The sequence below is a fragment of the Rousettus aegyptiacus genome, unplaced genomic scaffold (genome assembly GCF_014176215.1).
Source record: "Rousettus aegyptiacus isolate mRouAeg1 unplaced genomic scaffold, mRouAeg1.p scaffold_m13_p_7, whole genome shotgun sequence".
NCBI classification, from domain to species: domain Eukaryota; kingdom Metazoa; phylum Chordata; class Mammalia; order Chiroptera; family Pteropodidae; genus Rousettus; species Rousettus aegyptiacus.
The window spans coordinates 67,275,451-67,301,725 of record NW_023416310.1 but is presented as its reverse complement, the minus strand read 5'-3'; the positions used below and the strand labels follow the sequence as shown (position 1 = coordinate 67,301,725).

The following is a 26,275-nucleotide window of genomic DNA, read 5'->3' as shown; positions in this document are numbered from 1 at the left end:
CGGCTGTTCTGGCCTGAGAATTTTATTGAAGAGAACTCCCTGTCACCTCCCAGAGGAGAAACCTGGAAGGGCTAGTGCTGGGCTGGTGAGTGGGAGCTGGTGCCCACCTCTTAAGTCTGAAGCCTACAGCCGGAGGCATCACACCACCTTGTTGATGATGACGCCCAGTTCTTCAATCTCACACTGGACTTCATCACCCTTCTGTAACAGAGTGGCCACCAGCGTGTCAGTCCTGTGTCTCACACATGCATATGCATGCACTTACGCTTGGATTGCTCGAGTCTGGTCCTTCTCCCTTTCCTCCTTATAGCCAACCTACCTTGAGAAAGATAGGAGGTTTCCTGAATACACCAACACCTGGGGGAGTCCCCGTAAGGATGATGTCCCCGGGATAAAGAGTGACAAACCTGGGGCAAAAGGGCCAAGTGAGACCAGGGGCAAGGTGCCATATCCAGGAAGGAGGGCTCAGCACAGCCACAGGCTCTGCCTGCTTACCGGGAGACCCAGGCAATCAGCACCTCTGTCCTGAATACCATCTGCTTGGTGCTGCTGCTCTGGACCACTTCCCCATTCACGCGGCAGCAGATTTTTAAGTTGTGTGGGTCTGAAATGCAGAAATACCGCCCTGGGGTCCTTCCTGCTTTTCCTCAGCCCTACCTACAAGTTGTCATTTGGGTGAGTTCAGGAGGCGATATATCCCAGACCTCCCAGGGGAGGTCTTAAAAATGCCTGATGCTGGGAGGGGGGCTCACCTATTGGTGTCCTGGTTAATCACACTTCTTGTTTTACACCCTCACAAGCACATCCATAGAGTAGCTGGAACACAGTCTAACTTCACTGTCACTGTACAGGGTGGCATGAGGGTTGGTCACCCAGACATGCCCCCACCTGAATGGTGGTACTCTCTGCCCTCTGCACCACCATCTCCTCCTGGTCACACTAGTTGGGCAAAGTCCTGTTGGTCCTTTCCATCTCCCTGACTGGTGAATGCCATGGGCTTTGTGATAGCCATTCTGTGATGCTCAAGGGCCAGCTTTGCTTCCAACCTAGACTCTCCCAGATGGTGGTGGCTAGAGGAAGCCTGACATGTCACTGTCACTTGCTTTATGAATGCGGATTCACCACCTCTGTGCTGGGGGTGAGGGGGTGAGGGGGACATGGAAGGAGGCCCGCTGAGAACTCATGGCCCAGGTTGAGACTTGTTCCCCCAGGGAAGGCAGCTGGGGAGGGAGTTCTCTATGGAGCCATCCCACACTCCCACTTTCTGGCTGCCTTTTCTTTGCTATATCTGTGCAGAGCAAGAAGAGTCATCGTGTGGGCTGTCAGAGACCTACCTGCTACACTGTCCTTGGTCACCAAGGCAGGGCCCAGGGGGCAGAAAGTGTCAAAGGTTTTTCCCAGCAGCCACTGCTTTCCATTACGTTTCATTTGCCAATCACGAGCACTCACGTCATGTGCCACAGTGAAGCCGGCCACGTGAGCCATGGCATCTGTGGCCTATAGGGGATGGGATTTGGCCAGATTGGAGGTTAGATCATGGTGACCCCAAGCCCTATAACAAAGCTTTATCCCACACTAGGAGCCAGAGCTCACCAAAGGTGGTGGGTGAGGGACAAGGCAGGTGCCCCAACAGCTAGGGGCCAACCACCTTCCAGGCCAGGGGCAGTGGGCACCGCCCCTTTCAACTCACCTTGATGTGCTTGCCTGTCTTTCCAATGACCACAGCCAGCTCCACCTCCCAGTCCACCTCCTGTAGGGTGGGAGAGGGGCAGTGAACTGTCTGGCTCTGGGCCTGTCCCTCTACCAGTGGGGATGGCCACTGGCCCACAGGTCCCAATCACCATGAACCAGAGTGGAGGGAGCATGACTCTCAGCCCCGTAAACTTGGCAAGTAGCAAACAGCACCACTGGATGCACGCACAGCTCCCATGTGACTAAAGGAACAACATTTGACTGGGGACTGAGTTTAAAAGTCACTCTAGATACTTCCAAAAAAAGATGGAGACCAAGAAATAATAGCTAATCCTACCATGCACCAGGTACCATTCTAGTGCTTCAATGGATTAACTCAAATGATTAAAAAAACCAACATGCCAAAAGAAAATGTGGGCAAAAGGCTTGAATAAGCAATTCACAGAAAATACACAGGGCCACAGAAAATGCAACCAAGCTCAGCCTTCCCACAGCTGGTAAAGTGCTGTAGGATACAGCCCACCCTTCAGACCAGCTGCTCCTTCCTGTGGTCACAAGCAGAGCCGCCCTGGTCTCCTGGTCTCTAGTGTCATCCCCACTGGCCAAACTGAGACCAGTTTTTGCATATCAAAAAGAATGTAAATGATGGATATAGCTTTTTGGATAAAAATAAAAATCAGGAATGCACAGTGATACCAAAAAGAGAGGGGTTAAAAAAAGGAGGGAGGCAGCTTTTCTTCACAGAAGGTCAGCTAATCAAGAGTAGAAGGCATGACAGAAAAACGCCCCCTCTCTCTACGCCCAGGGTAATAATGGAGCCAGATGAGGGTACCTGGAGCCCTGGTAAAACCAGGGCAGCAAGATAGTCACAGGGCTCAAAGCCACCTGGGAACCTGCTGAACTGCCAGTACTCTGGTGGGCAATCTCATGGCCCACTTGACAGAAGCCTCCCAGTGGGGTGCAGGGTGAGGACCAGCCTCTGCTACAGATGATGTTGGCATCCCCAGACTCCCATGTTGAAACATAACCCCCAATGTGATAGCATTAGGGGTGATCACGTCACAGGCAGATCCCCCATGAATGGGAAAAGTGTCCTTATCATAGAGACCTGAGAGCCCTGGCCTTCTGCCATGTGAGGATGCAGTAAGAAGACAGCTCTCTGAAGTAGAAAGCAGCCTCAATATGCACCAAACTTGTCGGCGCCATGACTGTGGCCCTCTGGCCTCCCGACTGTGAGCAACAGGTGTCTGCTGTTGAGCCTCCGTCCACCTCGTGATGGCTGCTCGAAAGGATCGTGACACCATGAACTCTGACAGGAATGTTCCACCTGAGTCTAACTCTGAGGACAACCAGATGAATCCGGATTGTGGGGCAGGCTACGATACAACTTGCTTGGACTCTTTAGTCAGTTTCCCAAAGAACAGCAGAGAGCAAGATTCAGAGGGCAAAGGTCAGCAAAGCACGGCCTGTCTCTGTGGAACCCTGCCCTGTCTGCTCATTACATGGCAGCCATGGCTGTCTTCACACCATGGTGGCAAAGCTGAATCACTGTGACAGATACTGGCCTCCAAAGTCCAATACTGACTACCTTGAGAAAAGTCTGTGGGTCCCTGTGGGCCTGCAGGTCACAGGCACTAAGGAGACAAACCAAACACATGTGGTCTGACTGATCCCAGTCAACAAACACATGAAGAAGAACCAATACTCACACTAAAGTCCTCCTTGGGAGCAATGGGAATCCCTGATTGGACTACTGTCAGAGCTCATTCATGTTAATTTTCCTGGTTGGGATAATGGTATCCTGGCCACGGGGGACCCTGTCCTTATTCTCAGCAGATGCATGCGGAACTTTATAATTTTCTACAATGAAGGTGCATTGCTTATGTAATCCAAATGGGAATAACGAAAGGTCTTTCTTCTCTCAATTTCTTCCGAGGGCAGTCTCACTTCTTTACAAGCCTCAGAGTTTGTTTAATGCATACTGAGTGACAGCTGGCCCTGAGGGCTGGCTGCTGCACACCTTGAGATGGGCTGCAGTGGCTTGAGAGGGCAGTGGGGAGGCACAGACCTGGCTCTCAGGCGGAAGAATGATCTCATCGTAGGGCCCCACAATGGAGCTGCCAAACTTGCTGAAGATGATCGGCTCCTTAGGCACAGGCACGTTCTGTTCCTTGCAGTGGTCCGCGTAGTTCATGCCCACACACACCACCTTGTCTGGCCGCGTGACTGGAGCCAGGAAGGTCACTTCTGCCCGTGGCAGGACTGGCAACTGAGCAGCCAGGGCTCTGCAGAGACCAGGGTAGGAGAGAGGGGCTGCTGGGAGTGGGCTGCAGTCTTGCGGTGCTGGGGAGGTACTGTAGCACCTACGAGTTTGGCTGCTTTAAAAGTTTCTAGATCTCTCAACCATCAGGGTAGAAGTCAAGGCCCATTGTCACCCTCTGACATGAAGTGTTGTCTGTTGCCCGCCCAGTGTGGGTGACGCTTGTCCATGTGAGGGGATTCAGAGGTGCAAATGGAAGTCCCTGGGAGGGTCTTTCCCTTACCCTTTCTCCTTGTTGCCCTACTCCAGCCTTAGGGACACCCTGTCCTGTGTAGCTCTTCACAGCAACTACATATATGCTTTGCCCATCGTTTTGTGTGAATGACATCATACTATATACACTTTGTTAAAAATATACACATTTTAAAGACCTTGCCATAATGGTATATGGCTTCCTCTTTTTGCATGTGGTTGCACATTGCTGCACTGCAGAGACACACCCAACTCCCTGCCGAGGGACACGGAGCAGGTCCCAATCTTGGGAGCATACGAAGTGTGGGAAACATCCTCACCAAGACTGCATGCTGGCACCCATCTGCATCCCTCCTGGTTTGCATTGCAGAGGCTGTCTCGAGGTCTGCTTTGCTGTTCATTGGCACCTTCAAACCAGATGCTGCAAGGAAGTCCCCACCAGATCCAGCCCAAACCCAGGAACCATCTTTAAGAAAATCTCTTTGTAGCCCTCTCTGCCCCGAGGAGCCAAAAGCCCACTCGCCCCTGCCCCGCCTTCCCAAGATGCCGCTAGGATCCAAGGTCCGAGACCCCTCAGGGGGGCATCATCCCCAGCAGTGTCACGAAACAAGAGTTCTGGCCCCATCACCATATCTGTGGCCTTGGGCTAACCAGCCTCTCTGTGCCTTGGTTTCCCCCTCTATAAACTGATGCTGCTGTCACATAAAATTTCTAAGGCTCTTCACTAAGAACAAGTGAGAAAGGTGAGGTTGCCCTGTTCCCTTGCGAAAGAGTTACCTGCTGGTTCTGTTCCTAGGCAAGGATGGGGGTCAGAGTGGGGTAAAGGGAAGAAGGCCATGACTACATAGTGCACTGCCAGCTGATTTACCTTCTCGCCACTGAGAGAGTGGCCTCTCCCTGCTCCAGGAACTCCGTCATTGTCTTGGGCAGTGTGGAATCAAAGGCATTGAGGTTGATAAGCCCCCCACCATTCTCTGACTCCAGGCCCAGATGAGGTCCTACCAAGTGGGGTGCCTGGAACTGCACCAGTCTCATGTCTCTGGAGGGTTGAAAGGGCCATCGCCGAGCCTGCAGCAGAGCCGTAAGCAACCTTCTCTTACTAGAGGACAGCATCAGTCTACGGAGGAAAAAGTATGTTCAGGGGACAAGTGGAGCTGGGCACCACCATCAGGATCCCTGAGGTTCTTGGAGCTGCAGCCCAAATCCCTGCACCCATTGGCCATCCTGGCATACCACGTGGAAGTGGTCTAGATTTGTAAGTTATTTACTCTGTCACACTTTACAGGGTGACTTTTTGCTCAATGTGCACAATGAAACCTCTCTAGAACAGTGACTACTTCATGCCAGGCCCTAGGCTAGGTGCCAGGGTGTCCAGCATTCTTTCATCTGGTGCTTCCTAAAAGTGTACACTGTACCTGGCACCAGTGCCACACTGGGCAAACAGTGCAGATGAGTACACTCAGCCCTACCACTCTGCTTTCAGGGGACACTGTTAACAATGATGGCATAAGATTCAGCATCCTGCTGTGATGACCAAGGGTCCTGCCTAGTTCCTTGAGGAAATGATGCTGAGCTGGGCGGGGCTAAGATGAGTAGGACCAGGAATCAGGCAAGTGATCACTGGGGAAAATGGCGTCACAGGTGCCATGAACAATTTTTTTTTTAGGCGAGGCAATCCTTGGTTGACCTCACAGATTGCAAGGACCTTGTCGGCTGACAATCCCTTATTTTTTATTTTTATGCCTACAGCACCTGGTCTTCCTAGGTGGTCTCCCTTCTGAGTACTAACCAGGCCCGACCCTACTTAGCTTCTGAGATCAGACAGGATCATGAATAATTCTTTAAATGGCAATTGGACCCTGTTACCCTCTGACTTAAAATGCTTTCCACTGCTCACATCGCTAAGCCCAAATCCCCAGTGCCAGCCTTCTAGGAGCAGTCCCCACCTGTCTCTCCTGACAGTTCTTAAGTTTCTCCTGCTGGAGCATGGCTGCCTGAGGGAAAAGGCTGCAGACAGAGGGCAGGGCCTGACCTGACAGGCATCATTGGACTGTCCTTTCTCCATGTGCAAGGGCCACATGGGTCTCTTTCACTGTGGAGCTCACAGTGACCAGCACTACGCCTGGCTCACGGACAGCTCTTAGCTACTCTCTGCTGAATGAACAAATGCCTGACACAGGAGCTTGATTTTTCACCACTTGGGAAACCTTGGTGACTGTTAACCTCAGGAAGTGCAGCTATGCCTTCCCTCCTCAAATTACCTGGAAAGTATCAACAGGGCTCAGGTCCTGTTTCAAGTTCCAGGCTCCAGTCAAAGACAAATACCTTTCTCTTGTTTTGTTTCTAATCTAAGTCTGGCCTTCAAACAATTCTTTCCCTGCATGGTTCCTTGCTTTTAAAAATTGCCCTTTAAGCTCAGGCACGTGGAGGTCGCCCTAGACTCTTGCTCCTCACCCAATGATTCGATCTGCCTTGTTCAGTTAGAGATGCATAAGACCCAAGTAACCAACCGGACCACCGTGCTGGCTGATGAGTCTGACCAGAAGAACGTGAGTCGGAAACAGCACTAGCATCGCAGCTCGACAGACGTGTGTGTACCTGGACAGCCTCCTACCGTCCACTCGCACGCGACCCTGAGCTAGTCCTTCAGTTTCCCTACATGCCCAGCTTGGTCCCCTGCATTCAATGGGCGCTGACGAGGGCCCGTCCGTGTGGTCAGAGCCGAGGGGGCCCAGGGTCCAGGACTGCCCTTGGCGGGAGCCTCCCGCGGGAAACGCTCCCGGTCTGGCCCGAACCTGACCTACCTGGCCTCGGCGGCCGGTCGCACGGGCGCCCCGTGCTGTCGGGCCAGGCTCGCGGGGCGGGGGAACTGAGGTCAGCAAGCACCGAAACACTGGTGTCAGTTACCAAGGCCGCTCAGGGTACCTCGGACGCAGCGCGTCCCGCGGCTCCTCTAATAAGACGTCTACAGAGGCGGCGCTCCTTGGTGACGTCACAGGACGACGACCAATAAATAGTAGGGCGTCTTCCGGTCCCGGAAGTGACGTAGGGGGCGCGCCTAGCGCTGAAGGGCAGACGGCCTCCTGTGGACCATCAGAACTGTGGGTAGACCTAGCGCTTGCGAGGCCGCTTATCTCCTTGTCTCGCGCAGACCCGAGAGCGAGCGCTCCCCAAGGCAGATCCGGTCCCTGGTCGGGGCACCGTTCCGATCGTTGGGAAAATGCTGTGGAAGAAACCAATTATAGCGTGCTGGTTGTCAAAGACAGATTTGTCTTCTGATGCTGATTTATCATTGAGAGGGGCGTTGAGCGCACCCATTTTACATAGGGGGCACCTGCGTCTGGAAGCGTTGCTCAAGATGACTCAGCGAGGGGAACCAGCATTCTTGACCCCAGGTCCAGCCTTTTACACCCATATTCACCTTGGCCCCGCTGGCTCTGCTAGCAGTCACGGGCACCCTTTCCTGTGCAGGTGGGTCTTCACTTGTATCCCACTTTCCTCTCCAGTCCCGGAACCCTGTCCACCTCGCGCTTCATTCCCTTTATGACCAGCTGGACCCAGGCACACTAGATTTGAACTTGCTTCCAGTGGAGGGAGTAATCCAGATTCCTAGATACTTCATATTACTGGAAACTAAAGTGCCTATATTTTGAAATGTTAAACCTTGCATTTCTGGGATAAACCCAAGTCTGTCATGATGTTACATATATCATGTATATATTACACTGTTGAAATGAGAATACTAACATTGTGATTTTTACATCTTTGTTTATAGTTGAGAATGTCCTGTAATTTTTCTTATCCTATCCATGACTGATTATTTTAAAAATCCTGGTAATAACAGCCTTTAAAATGAGTTGAGGAGTGTTCCCTCTTTTTTTTTTTTTTCACTATAAAACCAAGAAAGAGAGAGAAAGCGAGAGAGAGAGAAAGAGTGAGAGAGAGAGAGCGAGAGAGCAAGAGCGAGAGAGAGAGAATGGGACTTGGCTTAATCTTATGGCCCAGATCAGTACTAAGGTCTTTGGACCCTGAGCCCATGGCTCCTTTTAGACTCCTCATTGCCACTCAGCCACATGGAGGTGGGCACAGCCCAGCTGCCCCTCCACACTGAGTGTCTGGGTCAGGAAGGTGCTGGGTAGATGAGTGGGAAACAGATGTACAAATGGTTGGATGAATGGATGGATGGTTTTCTCTACTCTGAGCTCTATGGCCATCATGAAGTGGGTGACTCAGTACTTAGACTGCCCTGGAGCCACCATCCTGGGTCTGAGTCCTGCCTCCACTCTTTAATGGCTGAGAGGTCCTAACACCTTTCAGCCCAGCTTCCCCATCATGCCCATCAGGCTGTGGCCAGGGTGCACAGGCTCAGCATAGTGGCCAGCCCATGGCAAATGCAGACCATCCCATCCCAGACAGCAAAGTCAGGCTTCCTTGCTCTAACTGTGCCAAAGCCCTGGAGCTCAGGTGGGTGGAGCCTTTAATGTGTGTCTGTGGTGGTGGAAGGTCCTGTCCTCTACCCTCCCAGCTATTGCTGAGATGCCCATCAGCCAAAACTAATGACCCATGGAGGCTTGGGTCTGCATCATTGTGAAGATGCTGTCACATGGCATGGGGTCTGGCCATTGAAGCACTGCCAGACCCCCCAGAACCTCCCTACTCCCCATCCCTGAGTTGGGGACCCCCCTCCAAACCTCCCCCCAAGCTCTCAGTTCTTTCTCCTCCCCTGGCATAACCCTTACTGAGTTTACACTTTTGAAAATAAAAGCAGGGAGAGAAGATGTCTTCACGCAAATTCTGCTTCTGCCCTGTGACCTGACACTCCAGCAAAGGGGGACATGCAGAAATCACTTTCTGGAGCTGGTAAAGAAAAATGATCTGAGGACGAAATACAAATGGCACCTTCAGAAGGCACTCCACCCAGCAGGCTCTGTGTGGAGGCTACAGGGCTGGTGTTCCTGGTAAGGGCTCCCAACTGTAAACAACTCTGCCTTTGGTGATGTCATGCCAAGAGCTGGAAATCGAGTGTGCAAGCTGGCAAATGCTACAATATGGGGACAGTAGAACATTTACCAGCACAGCATTGGGCAGGAGTCCAGAGTCAGGACAGAGCCAATGAGAGTCCCTCTCCTTTGTCAAGTTCATTTTATTAAAATATACAGGACTGAATATTGGTGGGCTCTGAGAACAGGAACCTCCCTTCCAGGCCATGTCCAAGGGAGATGCTTCTGCCATGCAGACGTGCGGCCAGTCCACATCCCAGCCTGGGGGACAGGCCCCTCCTGGCTGGACATGCAGCCAGGCTGGCCGAGACCAAGGGGGCAGGGGCATGGTGGTGACACCCTCCTGTGGTTTTGGCCCCTGAGAAGCTGAGCTACACCAGCTGGGAGGGCCAGGCTGGGCGGGGGGACAAGATCCCTGAGCCAGGGGAAGCTGATGCTCTCCTGGAGGAGAGGAGAGGGAACCTCCCCCCCCCCCCACCCCACCCCCCGTCAGACTAGAAATGGGGTGTCAGTGCAACTCCAAGGGGAGGATCACTTGTGTGTGGGGGCCAAAGGGACCTCATGGCCAAACAGGCCAGTCTCCACAGCCTCTGCCATCTTGCCCTCCCTCACAGAGCCCTGCCCACCCTGGGGCCAGGCCTGAGCAGAGATAGGATGGCAGCCAATGGAATGTATGGATGGGAGTGTACCTCAGAAGGGCTCATGCTGCCATTCTGTCTTCTGGAGGTCCCTGTGAACCTGCCACTGGCCTCAGGCCCTCAGCCCTCACTGGGCTCACTGGCTCTGGGCTCAGGTGGAAACTGCCCCATCCCTAGGGCAGAACCCAGCCAAGCAGCGTCCCAGAGTTTGTGCTTTTGAGTGTTGGTGAGCTGGGCTGGGGATAGGCTTTGAGCCCTCACTGCTCTGAAGCACAGAATGGACCCCCAGTTTCCTTCCCTGGGTCACCTGTATCAGGGCTGTTGGCATCCAGGCCTTGGCCACCAGGAGGGCCTTGTCTTGGAGAAGCATTGTCCTCAGCTCCCCTCGTGGGCTCCACCAGAGCTGCTGGGGTGCTTGTGCTTTTTGTATGGGGTTGGGGTGAGCCCGTGTGGAGGGGCAGCCACACTGCTGCAGGACCCTGACCAGGAAGGGGGCTCAGCCAAACTGCTCAGCCAAGGGAGACAGAGGCTGAGAGCACAGAAGGAAGAGAAGCCCTTCCCAAGCCTGCTGGCCACCTGGGCTCCCTGGCTGCCAGTTCCTGGGCCACGTTTCCTCTTCTTGGGACTTATGATAACCTATGATGATCTACAATGACCTACGATAACATAAAATGACCTTAGGGCAAATAGTCTGGAGCCTGAGGGGCGTGGGCAGCCCTACCACTGTATTCCCACTGAACCACACCTGGGCAGACAGTCCCCCTCACATTCGCCACCGGGAAACCTGGCCCTGGGCCTGAAGGGCCCCCTTCCTGGGGTGGAGGGAGAAGGGGGCCCAGTATGAGTGTGGTTAGTAGGAAGAGTGTGGCCAGGGGGACAAGGAGGCCAGAGCAACCCTAGCCTGGCCCATGGTGCTGGGAACTGAGGGTGGTAGGAGGACAGCGCATGTAGGCTCACATGGGAGGGACCTTTGCTCTGGAGACAGGACCCTACTCTTTGCAGGGGAGCTAAGTGCTTTCTGCTCACACCCAGTGGCTGTAGCCACGGCTCCTCCAGCTGCCCACCCCAGAGGCAGCCTCCCCCACCAGCCTGGGACAGGGCTGGCTGGGGGGTGTGTGGCTCACGTTACCTGGACCTAGATCCCAGACAGATACAGCCTCTCCCTGACCTCTGCCCCCTCTGCTAGCCCAGAGGAACGGCGTGTGTGTATGTGCGTGTGTGCGTGCGTGTGCATGTGTATCTGGAGCAAACTGTTCATTTTTTGCAAATATATTAGAAAACAGTTTTTTCGTGGAGGCTGCTCCTCACAGGACTGAGCTTCTTTTGGGGGCTGCGGTGGCAAGGCCCATGCAGGACCCCTCATGGGTCCTAGATGACGTTCTCGAACAGCTGCATGGAGCTCATGATATTCTCGTCCTGCATGGGGAGTGGATGAGTGGTCTGGTCAGACCCTGAACGGCCAGGGTACAGTAGCCCTACTGTCGGCCATCTTGAGCAGATTATCACCAGGGACCCCTCTGTCTGTGTCCCTGGTTGGGGGGAGCCAGCTAGAAACAGTCCATCTTTGCCCTGTGCTCAACTGCAGCTCGTCTGGGGGTAGCTGGCTCCCTGACAAACAGGTCTCCAGGCTGGCCACCCAGATCAAGGCCAGCACCAACTGAAAGGCTGCTCTGGGAGTGAGGCAGGTGGCTGAGGCCCAGTGTCCCACCACCCCGAAGGATGCTTTGCAGAGGAGAATCAGCAGAGCTGGGAGGCTCTAGGTGCCTGTCCCCCCGTGTGACCCTGCCTGAGGGCCATGGGACCGCATCGCCCTTCTGTTGGCCCCACGTTTGCCCCCCCAACTCCAGGCATGCAAGGGCAGGGCTGAGGGATGGTGCACTCAAGTGGGCTGTGGCTGGCAGGAGTGAGTGGGAAAGGCCTGGGACTGGCAGGGGCAGGACACTGGGTGTTCTCGACCCTTGATGCCACCTACCTTCTGGCAGGTCTCCAGGAACTCATCAATGGTCACCACCCCGTCCTGATTCCGGTCCATTTTCTGCAATCCAAGCCATGCCCTCGGTGTGTCTGTGTCTCACCAGAAACAGCCCCTGCCCCAAGCCTATGCACATGGCAGTAGGTGGGCTCCCTCAGATCAACCTGTTCCCTCTGTCCCCTACCCTGTATCCCAGTCACATAAAGTGCCTTCCTCAGCCACCTCCCACCCCACAGATGACGTCTCCCCAGTCTGCTCCCCCACCCCCAGCTGCTTCCCATGCCTCTTGGGGTCCTTCCTAGAATGCATCCTGACAGGCAGCCAGGGCAGATGGAGCAACTAAGGCATAAGAGGGCCATATGTCCCATAGAGACAGTGGGGTCACCCCCACCCACCCTTCTCACACACAGTTTCTGGGGGAGGGGCTGGGAGAGCTTCTAAAGGTACCAGAACACTGGTCTGGGTGTCAGCCCTCACTGAGACAGATTCAGTGGATTGGAAAGTGGGGATGATGTTTTAATTCGTTCCTTGGGGTCCTGAGAACCAGCCAGGGGGGAGATGCCAGCTTAACAGCTTCTGGGAGCCTTTGGGAGCAGGGCCCAGAGAGGAGAGGGGCTTGTCTAGGGATGCCGGAAGCAGGAGCCCCTTCTTCCTCTGCTGCCCCTCCTGCATACCCAGGTAGGGTGCTCACCTGGAAGAACCTTTCCACGTGCTCCAGCGGCGCATCCTCCCGCAAGAGGGGGTAGGTGTGTCGGCCCATCATGTCATAAATGGACTTCATGATGGCCAGCATCTCCTGGAGGAGGCGGATGGGCCGGCATGAGTCTGGCTGCAAGGAAGAGGGACTGCGAGGGCCCAAGGGGAGGGGGCTGCATCAAAGGGCAGGGGATCCCTCCAGAACAGCTGTGAGTGAGAGCAAGGGGCCCCCATCCGCTCTGCCCAGTGCCAGTTTCTGGATGTCCCAAGAAAAGCTGGAGATAGATTTTTAAGTTCAGTCCCCCAAATGTGAAACTGTGGCCACTCTTTCATATAGAAAATATGTTTGGGCCAAAAATCTCAACTGTGGCCCCTTGGGGTGGGGGTCCCCACATGCCTCAAGGGACCATACTGCCCCTCGATTGGTGGGAGCCAAGGCTAGCCCCACCTTCAGCTTCTCCACCTGTGTGTCCCCCAGGCCCTCCCATAGGCAAGGATGACACGAAGACACTTGTTAAACTGGATTAAAGTGTGTGTGGGACACATAGACCCCACTTCCCATACCTAGGAGACCAGGACAAAGAGAACCCCTTGGTGGCTGTTTCCTGCCTGGTCTCTGGGCAAAAAGGGAGTGCAGGAAAGCCCGGGCAGCAGCAGACCAGCCATGTCCAGCCAGCCATACCTCTTTGGTGATATAGCCGTCCTTGTTAATGTCATAGAGGTTAAAAGCCCATTTGAGCTTCTCCTGGACTGTTCCTCGCAGGAGGATGGAGAGGCCAACCACGAAGTCCTGAGAGGGAGGGAGAGAGGGTGCGGGGTGACAATTTGACATCCAAATTTTATTTTCAGTTCCCTGTGAGGCTTCCACTGAATTCACAGCTCTAGAGCTTCCAATACAGAGCAGGGAGATGGTGTCCATCAGGTTGACAGTGTGCATGTATGTGTATATGTGTGAGAGTGTACGCACATGTGTATGTGTGTACATGTGCATGTGTCTGTGCATGCATGAGCATGCACACATGTGAGTACACATATGTGAACATGTATATGCATGAGTGGGTACATGCACACATGCAATAAGTACATCTGTTGTGTGCACGTGTGCATGTATGAGGGCATGCATGTGTGAGCATGCATGTACATGCGAGTGTGTGCATGTGATCGTGTATGCACATAATACATATGTGACTATGCATGTGTGAGTGTGCATGTGCACATGTGATAAATATGTGTGTGTACATGTACATATGAATGCATAAGTGCATTGTGAAGGTACGAATGTGTGAGCATGTATTCAAGTGTGAGTGTGCAGGTGTGATCATGTGCGCACACGAGTGTACATATATAACTATGCATGTGCATGCATGTTTACATGTGATGACTGTACACATGTGAACATGCATTCACACACATGTACATAATTGCATATGTGCATGTGAGTGTTGTATGTGAAGAGGAGAGAAATGTGCATGTATGTGTGGGTGTGCATATATTTATGTGTATGCGTGAGTTCGTGTGTGAGTGTGCATGCATGTGTTGAGTTTGAGTGTGTGTGTGTGTGAGCATATGTGCATGTGCACGTGCGGCAGGGATGGCATGGTTGGTTTATACGGATGTCAGGGTGCTTCAAAACATCCAGCTTCAGAAGCTAAGCTAACGGAGCTCAGTTCTGGGGTCAGGGCAAACCTCTGATGGGTAGCTGATACTAATGTGACAAGACAGAGATGTTCCAGTGGCTTCCATATGGAAATGTCAGCTGTTATGTCACAACAGCTGGTGTGATCCAAGTCTTTCCCTCCATACCATGAAGGCTGGTGGGTTGAGCCCCCTGCCCTGTGGGATCCTCCGGGCTATTCAGAAAGAAGGGGAGCAGAGAAGGCCTGTCTCAGAACCAGGTGGAGGGTGGCAGACCACGGATGGATGGGGCCACACACCACAAGGCTTAGTCTTAGCTCAAACATTATGCTTTCTGAGTCTGAGGAAGCTTGTGCCATGCAAGAGAAAAACTAAGGGCAACAGAGGAAAACAATCTGGAAGAAACAAAATTATTCCAGGAGGAAAATAGAAGCAACACAAATGGTTAGATTCAGAGATTGGAAATCTGATATCTCTACAATAAGAATAGGAAGCTATAAAATGGGAACAATTATTAGAAAGGGGGGTGAAGAGAGGCGCGCTCTGGAGGGACCCCCCGCCCGACAGCAAGAGTGCCAGGAAGAATGGAGGACATGGAGGGAAGTGAGTCAAGAGAAGCCTTCCTAGAATGGAAGGCTGTGTGTGTGTGTGTGTGTGTGTGTGTGTGTGTGTGTGTGTGTGTCCAGGGTTTGCTGAGTCATCAGTGTCAGCCACAATGCCTGCAAACAGCCCACTGTGTCACCTGCAGGCGCATATCCTAATGACATTTCCAAAACCTATGTGCAAAGAGAGGATCATACAAGCTTCCAGAGAGAAAAAGCGAAAGCAAAGAGAAACACAGAATCAAGCCCCAAACAGAGAATCAAGTCCCGTACACAGTGCCAGGGAACAGCAGGCTTTGCCTTTGATAGCAACATGAGGGGCAGGAAGCTAGTGGCATGATGGCTACCATCTTGAAGGAGCACCGCCTCCCACCAACATGTCAAGCAAGAGAGAGAACAGAGTGAAGGCACCCTCAGATGTCCAAAGCCTCGAAAGTCACCTCCCACATACTCTGTTTCCCAGGAAGCTGCTGGCAGCTGTGCCCCTGAAAACAGAGAGTAAAGCAAGACAGAGGGAGGTGATAGGAGTCCCGAACCAGGAGATGCAACACAGGAGAGAGAGGAAGAGTTCCACAGGTGGTTCTCAGTCCCAATGGAGGATGAAGCTGGGGAAGCATCATCAGGGGTTGCTGGTCCAGACAACTGGGAAAGGGTGAGTGAATGATGAGGTCACAGACCCACTCGAGGCAAATGGAAACTCAAGACAACTGTCAACGGCAGTCAGAATCAGGATCTGTGCAGGGAGGAGAGTGTCATCAAAGCTCAGCAAGGCTCAGATTCGCACGCTTGGCGTGATCGAGAGTCTTTGTCCACTCTGCATCCTGTAGCTCTGTTGGAAGCCAGGGGATGGGAAAAACATATGTATGGGAGGCCCCAACCCTCACCACTGCATCTGAGACTGGACAGCCAGGAGGAGCAACAGAGGCTCGCTGCTGGGAGATGGGGAGCCAAAGAGCGACAACTGGCTAAAATGGGAAAGTAGTTGCCTCCTCAGGTGTGTGTGGGTGGTTAAGCGCTGTTTTCCAAGGCACACCCTGGAATCTATGGGTCTCTCAAAGGCATAGGTGTAACAAGTGAAGCGAATACAAGCATGACTTCAAGGAGAAGCCACGTGATACTTCCTGCATGCCCAAGTTGAGGCAGAGATCATCCCCGCACGATTTACTTAGCAGTGGATGTCAGAGCATCTCAAGTCACATCACTCCCTGTTCCCTGGGGACTGGCAAGTTTCCCCGTGGGAGGAAGAGCCATGGAGTCCCGCAAGGACCCCCTTCTCATGTAGGCTAGGGGAGGGGCTGCTGAGTGGAAGCCCTCATGCTCAGCCATGACTGAGGAATGTTCCTTTCCAGTGTCTCTGAGCATGTGTATGGTATACCAGTGACGGCGCCTAGGGAAAGGTGGGTGGGAATGTTCCCTGCAAGGCCATTGGCCCATCCTTAAAAACACACAGAGGACCCCAAGTCCAGCCAGCTCACTAGTTCTGAATTTCCAGCCCCAGGGAGCACAATGGCATGTGAGACCATCGCTGGTTGTATTTGATTCTGCTCTTAGCTCCGAGTTGTACAGAGCCCATCACATCCACAGCCCTGCTTTGTGGCTGACCCCGAGGGAGAGTCCAGCGAAGCTGAGGGGCTCCTGCAGTGATGCTGCGACACGGAGAGGTCTTGGTTTCCAGGCTAAAACACCGCAGGGTGCCCATGAGGGGCATAGATAGAGCTCAGAGCAGGACTCAGCAGAGGGTGAGAGCAGAGGCTATGACACAGTTGCAGGCCTTCTCTCTGCTTGTTGAAATCACACCCAGGTCATCTGTGCCCCAGGTCAGAGGCCTTCACATGCTTCCTCCAGTGGGCATGTCCCAGAGCACTCAGGGGGACCTGCAGAGCAGCAGGCAGGCCTGAGGGGGTCGTGGGGCCAGGGCTCCATGCGGCTGTGCTGAGCTTTGCTGGGTTTGCCAGTTTACTTCCTGGTAGCCTTTGGGTGAAGGCAGGGAAGTGACCACATTTTACCATCACAATAAACTTCCATTAACACATGTCTTGTCTCTCAAGGAGATGCAGGACTGGAGTTACTGTAAATACCCATCAGCCACCTGAGCTTCCATCTTAAGAGCTGCTGAGCCTGAAGCCCAGGGGCTGAGTGTTGCCCCCACCCTGTCGGGGCCCTTCCCAGCCATGAGCAACAGGATGGGGGCCACTGCTTGGATGGTCCCTATAACTGAACCTGCAGAGAAGCACAGGTGGCCTAGGATACACCAAACGGATGGGTTGCAGCACCAGCGCCCCCAACTCAGCCACTGACAGCACCGCCAAAGACCCACCACCAACCACCTTAAAGGAGCAGTAAGACCCCTCCTGGGGGAGTGAAGAAGATCACCACAGGAGGTGACCTAGATCTTCCAGCCACCTGTCGCATGCCAGGGTCCCTGCTGAGCCCTTCAATCCTCCAATTTCAGAACAAGAGAGACCACCCACAATGCCCTGGTGGGTCCATCACACTCGGGTCCTCTCCGCACTTGACTCCTGGACGCCTCAGGTGCCTTGTGAAGGATCTGCAGGAACTGGTCACAGGGAAGGGGCCAGGGGACAATGCATTTTCCCTGTTTACTCTTGTGTACTTACTGGATTTTTACGACATGCAGGTGTCACTGAGAATAAAGATGAAAACACTGCATGTTCACATGTGCATAAGCCCTAAGAGCGTGGCTGGACAGGATGGGGCCCTGTGGTCAGTGAGCCAGAGAGCAGGGTGGAGGCCTTGGTGAGTGTCTGTGCCGCTGGCTGGGCTGGCGGCCGTAAAAGGAACAGAGCAGTGTTAGGCCAAGTGATTGAGTTATTATTATTCCCCGGGCTGGTCCAGGGGCTTTCTGAACGGCCTGCTGGCCCTGTGGCTTTCCTGTCACCGCCCTTGGCCCTTGTGCCAAGTGGTTATTGATCATGCCTGGCTCTCAGAAGAGCTTTCTTCCCAAAAGAGGTTTCAGCTTTTCACCTGCTGCTATTTTTAGGGGTCTGGGCTCCACAGAGGGGCCTCCTTCAAATGATCCGGTGGCTGGGCCTGGGTGGGACCTACAGCCATCCACATAAAGCTGGGAGGCCTTCGTGGGGGGTAATGTGGGAGGCAGGCTTCTCCCTCCTGATGGTGGGGACACTATGCTCACTCAGTGTCTGGCTGGGACGGCGGGAGCCTGCTTGAGCTGGGTGAATTTGGCTGCTGGGTGCCTGAAACCCACTGTCAGCACAGACCCTGGAGTGAGGCCTTGCCCCCTTTCTAAATGCATATTCATGCTGGGTGACAAACACCTTAGGGTGCCTCGGTGGCTCCCTAGACTCAGCAGGGCTGGAATGGAAAACAAGGCTGGGAATAGGGTAGCTGATGAACAAAACCAAATTCCAGTGACATTGGGTAGGCCTGGGCCAGCCAAGCACAGTCCACTCATTCCCCGGGGAATACACTGGGCCATGTCCTCCAGGATCACATCTGCCTCTCTGGATAGCCGGAAGACGTGGCACCAAGGCAGGCTGCAGAACGGCAGGGACCTACCTCAAAGTGAATGGCCCCATTCCCATCAGCATCGAAGGCATTGAAGAGGAAGTGCGCGTAGGTGGTGGCGTCTGGGGGAAACGAAGTGCAGGTGAGTTGGGGCTGCTTGGAAGCCCAGCCCCCACCCCATGCAGCCCTGCTGGGGCGTTCGGCTGTGTCCCGAGCTGGGGTCCCCCCTTCCAATGGGACAGAGGTAACACTAGGCTTCCAGAAAGCTAGTGGTGGAGGTAAGGGTCCCCTACTTGTAAAAGGGACGCCCGTCTTCTACAAAACAGCCACAGGGACGCAGTGGGGGCTTTGAAGGGGTGGGGCACTGGCCTCGCACTCACCTCCCTGAGGGAAGAACTGTGCATAAATGAGTTTGAAGGTGTCTTCATCCACCAGGCCCGAGGGACACTCCTGTAACAGAAAGCTACCCCCTTAAGCCACCTTGGCCACCTCCGCCCTGCACTCTGATGCCTACTGCCCCAGGTATTGCCTACTCCAAGCCCCCAGGAGAGCCTGGTGGTGGGCAGGGGAGGCAGATCCCCTCAGGCCAGTAGGGTCCCTCCATACACCCCTACTCTGTGTCAGCAGAGACACAGAAAGAGGCATGGGCAGTCAGAACACTGATTCTGGGGCTTGGTCACCTCAAAACAGCTCTCCGACAAATCATGAGCCCCACCAAGGCCCCTGTGGTATTTGCTGTGCACAGAAAAGTCTCTAAGAAGGTCTGCTTGGGCCACAGTCCCCCTTCCTGGACCCAGGGACAGGGGTCTGGGGACTAGGGTTCCCCTTCTCAGAGCTAGGGACAGGGGTCTGGGTGGGCCACGGTCCCCCTTCCCAGAGTCAGGGACAGGTGTCTGGGGTTAGTACCCCTCCCAGGAGTAGGGTCACTCACGTTCTTGAAACCCCTGTAGAGGGACTGCAGCTCCTTCTTGGTGAACTTAGTCTGTGCCTGCAGCTGCTCCAGCCCCTCTGGCTGGTGACGCACTGTGGACAGCTCCAGCTCACTGTCACTGCTGTCTGGAGAGAACACAGACCAGGAGGACATGTACCCCCTCCTCCAGCTTGCTGCAGGGTGGGCTCCAGGCCATGGGCTGGTGTCGGGGGTGGAGGGCTCTCTTTGTATGACCGCATGTGTGGTCACACAGGCTGTGGGCTGAACAGATGGGGGCTACAGTGGAGCTGCACACCTAGGCCGCCCTGCCTCTCACTCCTTGCATAGTACGGGCCCCCACTCACTGCCTGGAGTGTGCCCACAGTGTCAGCCACATGGTGGGGACAGGGACTAGGAGCTGGCCTTGTCCCGGAGAGACACTAAACAAGGGGTTGCTGGGGGTAGGGGATGGTGGTAAAAGACAGCAAGATGGCTCAACAGACCCTCAACCTTCGAGACCCAATTCCTGGTCACCGCCTTCATGCATCCTTCCCCGACTTCAGCCAGGAATGGGAGGGCTCCCCTCTTGACCTGTCCAGCCCAATGCGTTGCTGCTTGGCTGCATTTGGGGGATTACTCATACCAAAAAGAGGTCAGCCCTCAAGTGCCCATTGGGCAGAGACTGGCCCTTATTTTTTTTATAACAGCGCATTCAAATGTTAGTGCTGCCTCAGCGGGAGTGGGCGGTGGAGTCCAGGTGATCTCTATACCTTTATATATATATATATATATATATATATATATATATATATATATATATATATATATATATATATATATACCTTTTTCTAATTTCTTTTGGTAGAACATCTATCACATTTATAATACAAACTAGAGCTACAGATGGCAGCGCTCAGTGCTTACACTTGCTGAGCAGCCTGGTCAATGACCTTTCCACCAAGAAGGGAAGCATGGTTCCCACTGCACTGTCACCACCCCAGCCTCCTCTGGCACCCTGAAGATGGAGATGATCTGCAGAAACCCTGCCCTGCCCACCCCATGCCCAAGGAGCCCAGCACAGAGCTGGGCACGGCCTCTCCCATGAGCACTGCCTGCTCTCACTAACCCAAGAGCAGCCTGCAAACTGCCCAGATGCCATGCTCTGCTGCCTTGGTCACATACCCTCCCCAGTCTCCAAGACAGTGATTTCACACCATCTTCTCTTTAAATTGCCATCCTGACCCTCAGGTTGCTTCCTACATCACTGAGAAAGTAGAAGCCACAGAAAAAAATTTACCCAACTTCCTGCCACCATGTCCACCTGTGTCTGGCCCAGATCTCTACTTTTTCTCCCAATCTGGTGATGAACTGTCCCTGTTCCTGGCTAAGTTCTCCACTTACGCAGTGGGTCCCCGCCCGGCCCCTCTCACCTACTCACCTACTCATGAGTCCACTGATGTACAAAAAGAAGACTACATCACACAAAATGTTTTTTTTTTTCCAGTAATGCAAGGCTAATCCAGCATTTGAGAATAAACCAACATAATCCACCATATCAACAATCTAAAAAAGAAAAACATGTGATCACATCAATGATGTAGAAAAAGTATTTAACAAAACTCAATGTTCATGCATGATTTTAAAAAAAAAGCTCAGTAAATGAGGAATGCAAGGGAACTTCCTCACCCTGATAAAAGACATCTAAAAAAACCCTACAGTTGATGTCACACCTACTGGTAACACACTGATGTTCCTTCCGCTAAGATTGAGAATGGGCAAGAATATCTGTTCTCTCCTCTCCTATTAAACATCATGCTGAAAGTCCTAGCTGGTGCAAAAAGGGGGAAAGAAAAAAAAAAGGAAGGAAGACATCGATGGAGGGATATTCTACAAAACTGTTAGCCAATAACATTTTTAAACATAAAGGTCACAAAAGTCGAGGGGACACAGAGAAACTATTCCCGATCAAAGAAGGTTAAAGAGATAAAATAAGTGGGTATCATGTGTGATCCTGGATTAGATCCTTTTCTTATAAAGTTTATTATTATACAATAATAATTTATTAGGACAATAATAATAAATCTGAATGGGGTCTTGTTACTATGCAACTTTTCAAAATTATTTCTAAATAAAAAGTTTATGTTAAAAAAAGGTTAAGAGAAAGGAAAAATATTAAGATTAGACTGGGGAAAAAAACAAAACACCAAACTAGCCCTATTCACAGATGGCATGGTTATCTATGCAGATAATCCCAAAGAATATACAAAAAATCCTCTAATAAGTTAGTTTAGCAAGGTCATAGGATGCAAAGTCAACACATAAAATCGATTACATTTCTACAGACCAGCAATGTACACTTGGAAACCAAAATTTAAAAAACAATGCTATTTGCAATCACTCTCTCCACAAATGAAATACTTGGGCATAAGTAAATATAACAAAACACACACATAATCTGTATGCTGAAAACTATAAAATGCTGATGAAAGAAATCACAAAAGATTGAAATGTGAAGAGACAAAGCATGTTCATAGATTGAAAGATTCAACATCATAAAGATATCGGTTATCTCCACAACAATCTACAGATTTAACATAATTCCAATAAAAATACAGGAGAATCTTTTTTTTGTAGATATAGACACAGTGATTCTGAAATGTATATGGAAAGGCAAGGGAAACAGAATAGCTAAAACAGTTTTGAAGAAGAATAAAGTGGGAGAAACCTGTCTATGATTTTAAGACTTACGATGCGGCTACAGTAATCAAGACTATTTGATGTTGGAGGACAGAGAGACACATAGATTTGTGAAATAAAGCAGGTAACCCAGAAACAGTTCCACATAGTGACCAGCTGATTTTTGGCAGATGTGCAAAAGCAATTCATTGAGTAAAGCATAGATTTTTTTCCCAACAGATAGTGCTGAGAAATTGGACATCCATCTACAAAAAGATGGACTTTGATACAGCATAGGGAATACAGTCAATAATATTGTAATAACTACATATAGTGCCAGGTGGGTACTGGACTTATTGGGGGGATCACCTCACAAGTTATATAAATGTCTAATCACTATGTTGTACACCCGAAACTAATATAATATTGAATGTCAACTTCAATCGAAAAATAAGTGAAATGAAATTAAAAAGTGAACTTTGACTAAATATTATATCTTATTCAAAAATGAACTCAAAATGGAGTGTAGATTTAAAAGTAAGACATAAAACTTCTATATAAAACTTCTAGAAAAAATACAAAGAAGAACATCTTCATGGCCTGGTTTTAGGCAACGAGTTCTTAGACATGATACCAACAGCACAATCTATAAAAAAAAAAAATGATAAATTGTACTTTTTAATGAAAAATTAAAACTTTTTCTCTGTAAGAGATACTGTTAAATAAAAAGATAAACTACAGACTAGGAGAAAATATTTGCGAATTATATATCTGACAAAGGATATCCAGAATACACTAGCAACTCTTAAAGCTCAGCTGTAAGAAAACAAACAACCCAAATTTACGAATGGGCCAAGGACTCGATCCAATACTTCACCCAAGAGGACACACAGATGGCAAATAAGCACATAAAAAGTTGTTTAACACCATTTGCAATGAGGAAAATCTGAATTAAAACCACAATGAAATACAATTACCCACATATTAAAATCAAGTGCTGTTAAGAACACAGAGGAACCGGAACTGTTATACTTTGCTGGCAGGTGTGAAAATGGTGCTGTCATTTGGGGAATCCGTAGCGGTTTCTGATAAACATCTACCTCCTATATGACCCAGAAATCCCACTCCTCTTATTTGCCCAAATGAAATGGTAACTATTGTCTTCACACACTAACTTATGCAGATGTTTAGAGCAAACTTAATTCACAGTTGTCAAAAGGTGGAGGTGACCCAAATGTCCTTTGACTGGTGAATGGACAACTGAACTGTGGTCCATGCACATATCAGAGTACTTACTACTCATCAACGTATGTGAACAAACTACTCAGTGACAGGGATGAATCTCAAATGCACTGCTGAGTGAGAGAATCAGACTTCAGGGGCTATGTAATGTAGGATACTGGGTATACTCCATTCTGGAAAATAGAAAATTATAGAAATCATAGGGAAGGAGAATGTGTCAGGAGCTAGGAGCAAAAAATGTGGGATTTTTTTTGTGGTGATGGAACTGTTTAATATACTGATTGTGGTAGGCATTACATGACTGCATTTGTCAAAATTCACAGAACTGGAGACACCAGACATGTGCACGCACGCACAAAAGGAAAGCCACAGAAAGAAGGCAGCCATCTGCCAGTCAGGACAAGGGTTCTCATCGGAATCCAGCCCTGCTGGCACCCTGATCTGGGACTTCCAGCCTCCAGATAGTGCAAAATAAATATCTGTTGTTTAAGCCTCCCAGTCCACAGTATTTTGTTATAGTAGCCTGAGCGGAACAACACATACAACTGGTCTACCGTCAGTCTCTCTACCCTGGGTTGCTTAGCAGGGACTCCCGTCTGCTCCTTGTCATACCCTGTCTGGAATAGTGCCTGCATGTGGAGGTGCTCGGGAACACACACTGGGTGGGATGGGCCCCCACAGCTGTTTCCCTACGTGGGTACGTGGATAAATGCCTTGAGTATCAATTTGAATGTCTCCAGGCAGGGCCTACCCACTGCCAGTTGTCCCAGGCCCCAATACTTGCTGTCGCTTATATCTATTAGGTACAGCAGGGATGGGGAATCAGAAAGAGGGACGATATTCCAAGACTTAAGTGCAACGACAGCAGATAGGGGTCAAAGTCTACCTTGGGCAGAGGGTCCCAGGTGAGTCAAGAGCCAGGTTGGCACAGGAGCCATGGGAGGGTCCAAATTAGGGGAAAGGCTTGTCTAATCTCCATCCTAGAAGGGCCACTCTGGCTGCAGGCATCAAAAGAAGCCATGAAGAGAACAGAGAGGGGAAATGGCTGGAGATGTCAGGAAGGGAGGAGCCACTGTCACTAGCTACCGAGTGAACCATCCACCAAGGCATGGGGTTAAATCACCCAAAGCTGGAAGATGCTATAGGATGGTCATCGCGTGACTTTTCAATGCGATGTGAGAGCACCGTCTATAGGAAACTGCCTGACTCCCACTCACTATCCGTCAGGGCCTGAGTGCCACACATTCAGATGGAGAAGTCTGAGCTGCATACAACTTGTGTCCGTCAGGGACACAAATGATTTCTGTCTGTGGAAGATACACCCTTAAAGCTACCGGCTGTTACTGCCCTTGGGATACTTAACGCCATGATCTGATCCCAGCCTCGGGCTCTGAACAGCGTTGCTATCCACTTGTCTTCTCACTGCACTCAACAAATTAAAATCGACCTTGATTTTGACCTTTAGGCTTGGTCAGGCAGAGGGGGTCTCTCCTCTTTCTTGGGAAATGTGTACCAGTTGTCTAGGCCACCTGGTTCCTGGGCCTGGGGACACTTCTCCACCCTCTGTCCTGAGGCCTGGCTGCCCTTTCCTCTGGGAGCCTCATTCCATGAAATCTGGTACAGTTCTCTGAACTGTCAGGAACTGTCAGAGGCCCCTCCTGGCTCTCCTCTACTAGGCTTATGTCAGTGGAGACACGGCCAGCTCTGTTTAGAGCTGCCAAGGCGTCACTCCCGCCTTTGGCAGTGGCAGGGTGCCCTGGCAATCAGTGGGTGGAAGTAGCATTTGCATAGCGTTTGCCCCCACACTGGGGCCTTGCTTGGTCCAACTGTGCAGTCAGCTGCACTTGCCATCTCCCCCACCACTTCCTAGGCCCAGCCATCCTCACCTCTCTGGGGGCTAGTCCTAGACCAAGCTCCCAACAGGTATCCATCGATAACCAGTGGTCTGCAACAAAGGTTTCACCTCTCTATCAAACAAGCATTTTCAACGTTGTTTTAAAGTTGAGTGTCCCAAAGTAGTGCAGCAGCCTGACATACAATGGGGCTTTTCTCCCAGGAGTAAGAGCCCAGCCTAGGCTCCTGCCACCCACACACGGGCCACTCTGTGCAAGACCCACCTGCAGAGGCTTCGGACAGGTGGCTCCAAACCTTTACTTTGCTGAATTAAGGTGCTCCAGTCTGGGGTGGTGGGCACTTTTGGCTGATGTCTTTGCAGGAGCCCATGAAGCCCCTGGGCTGCCCCCAATGCCTCTGCGAGGCTCCCCTGCAGGTTGCTCCCCTATCATTCGCACCTGCCTTTGCTCTGTCTGTGGGAAGACTCCAAATTGCTGTCTACACTCGTTGGCTCCAATTCCTCTTGAACCCAGCTGGCAGATTCAGCCCTAACCTAGTCTCTGCTGGTCAGGCAACTCTTAGACCTTGGGAGGGTCAGAGGAGGCCTCTGGGGTTAGACTCCCTTATGACCCAGCAGGGCCTTGTATCCGTAGGGGTCCTGGGTTGCCAAGTAAGACTTCTTGTGAGATTCCTGACTAAGCCGCTTGGCAACCACTGACCATGTCCAGATGTGCGACAGCAGAGGCACGAACTTGGGGTGGGGGGCCTGGCCAGCAACACCAGGCCTGGGGCTCCAGCCCACCTCCCTGTCTTGCAGAAGCTACTGTCGGGACACCTGCCTCTCTCTTCCCTTCCCGAGAGCTAGACCAGCAGGCATCAACGTCAGCCAGTCAAGACTCAGGTGCCCGGGCCTCACAGAGGACAGAATGAAGGACAGCCACCACGATAAAGGGCCTGTCACTGCATCTTCCTTGACCAGTAACGTGTAGTGCAGGCAGTGGTGTGTGATCCCGGGGGTCCTTTGGGCTAGGCCATTTCTGGCAGAAATGGTGAGAGCTAACACTTACAAAGTGACCCTCTGTGCAGAGCACTGCTTCCTCAGCTTTGCACATATTCACACATTAAGTCCTTTTGACGCTCTGTGAGGAGGATTCTCCCCACCTGAGATATGGACCCAGGCAGCTGCCTCCACTTTGGGCTCCTGACACCTGCGCATAAGAGACTGGGATGTGCATGGCTGTGCCTGTGGCCCTGTGAAGTTAGAGACATGTCCAGGATGGTGCACCTGAGCTCAGAAAGGTCCTGGCTTTCCACTCTCTGGCTGGATGACCTTGGCCAAGTCACTTTTTCTCCCCGAGCCTTGGATTCCTCATCTATAAAA

The 26,275-nt window shown here is 51.7% G+C and overlaps 2 protein-coding genes across 12 annotated transcripts in view; both read right to left on the bottom strand.

The window, feature by feature from the left end:
* Position 1: 1 nt before the first annotated feature.
* FAHD2A (fumarylacetoacetate hydrolase domain containing 2A) lies at positions 2 to 7,156 on the bottom strand. 5 transcript variants are annotated; one of them, XM_016142907.2, is made up of 8 exons: positions 7,009 to 7,156; positions 5,073 to 5,321; positions 3,761 to 3,977; positions 1,691 to 1,750; positions 1,335 to 1,497; positions 496 to 604; positions 320 to 407; positions 2 to 201 (listed from the first exon to the last, which is right to left on the bottom strand). In XM_016142907.2, exons 2-8 carry the CDS (start codon positions 5,315 to 5,317, stop codon positions 139 to 141), a joined length of 945 nt encoding a protein of 314 aa, XP_015998393.1. In that variant the 5' UTR covers positions 5,318 to 5,321; positions 7,009 to 7,156; the 3' UTR covers positions 2 to 138. The 5 variants fall into 5 exon arrangements, 3 of the variants coding, with proteins under 3 accessions (XP_015998393.1, XP_015998395.1, XP_015998396.1); XR_001596682.2 differs by lacking the exon at positions 320 to 407 and having other exon boundaries at positions 2 to 319; positions 408 to 604; positions 7,009 to 7,155; XR_001596683.2 differs by lacking the exon at positions 320 to 407 and having other exon boundaries at positions 2 to 315; positions 408 to 604; positions 7,009 to 7,155.
* Positions 7,157 to 7,226: 70 nt separating this feature from the next.
* KCNIP3 (potassium voltage-gated channel interacting protein 3) overlaps positions 7,227 to 26,275 on the bottom strand; it is a 59,339-nt gene continuing 40,290 nt past the window's right edge. For 3 of the 7 annotated variants that reach the window (XM_016142912.2, XM_036224489.1, XM_016142916.2), the window contains 7 exons: positions 19,165 to 19,289; positions 18,614 to 18,683; positions 18,285 to 18,355; positions 13,193 to 13,300; positions 12,506 to 12,643; positions 11,815 to 11,877; positions 7,227 to 7,427 (listed from right to left, as the gene is read on the bottom strand). In XM_016142912.2, the coding sequence (XP_015998398.2) occupies positions 7,335 to 7,427; positions 11,815 to 11,877; positions 12,506 to 12,643; positions 13,193 to 13,300; positions 18,285 to 18,355; positions 18,614 to 18,683; positions 19,165 to 19,289 (668 nt within the window). In that variant the 3' untranslated portion in view covers positions 7,227 to 7,334. Of the gene's footprint in view, positions 7,428 to 9,331; positions 11,259 to 11,814; positions 11,878 to 12,505; positions 12,644 to 13,192; positions 13,301 to 18,284; positions 18,356 to 18,613; positions 18,684 to 19,164; positions 19,290 to 26,275 lie in introns of those variants that run through there. The other 4 variants (XM_016142915.2, XM_016142919.2, XM_016142913.2 and 1 more) reach the window with 3 other exon arrangements.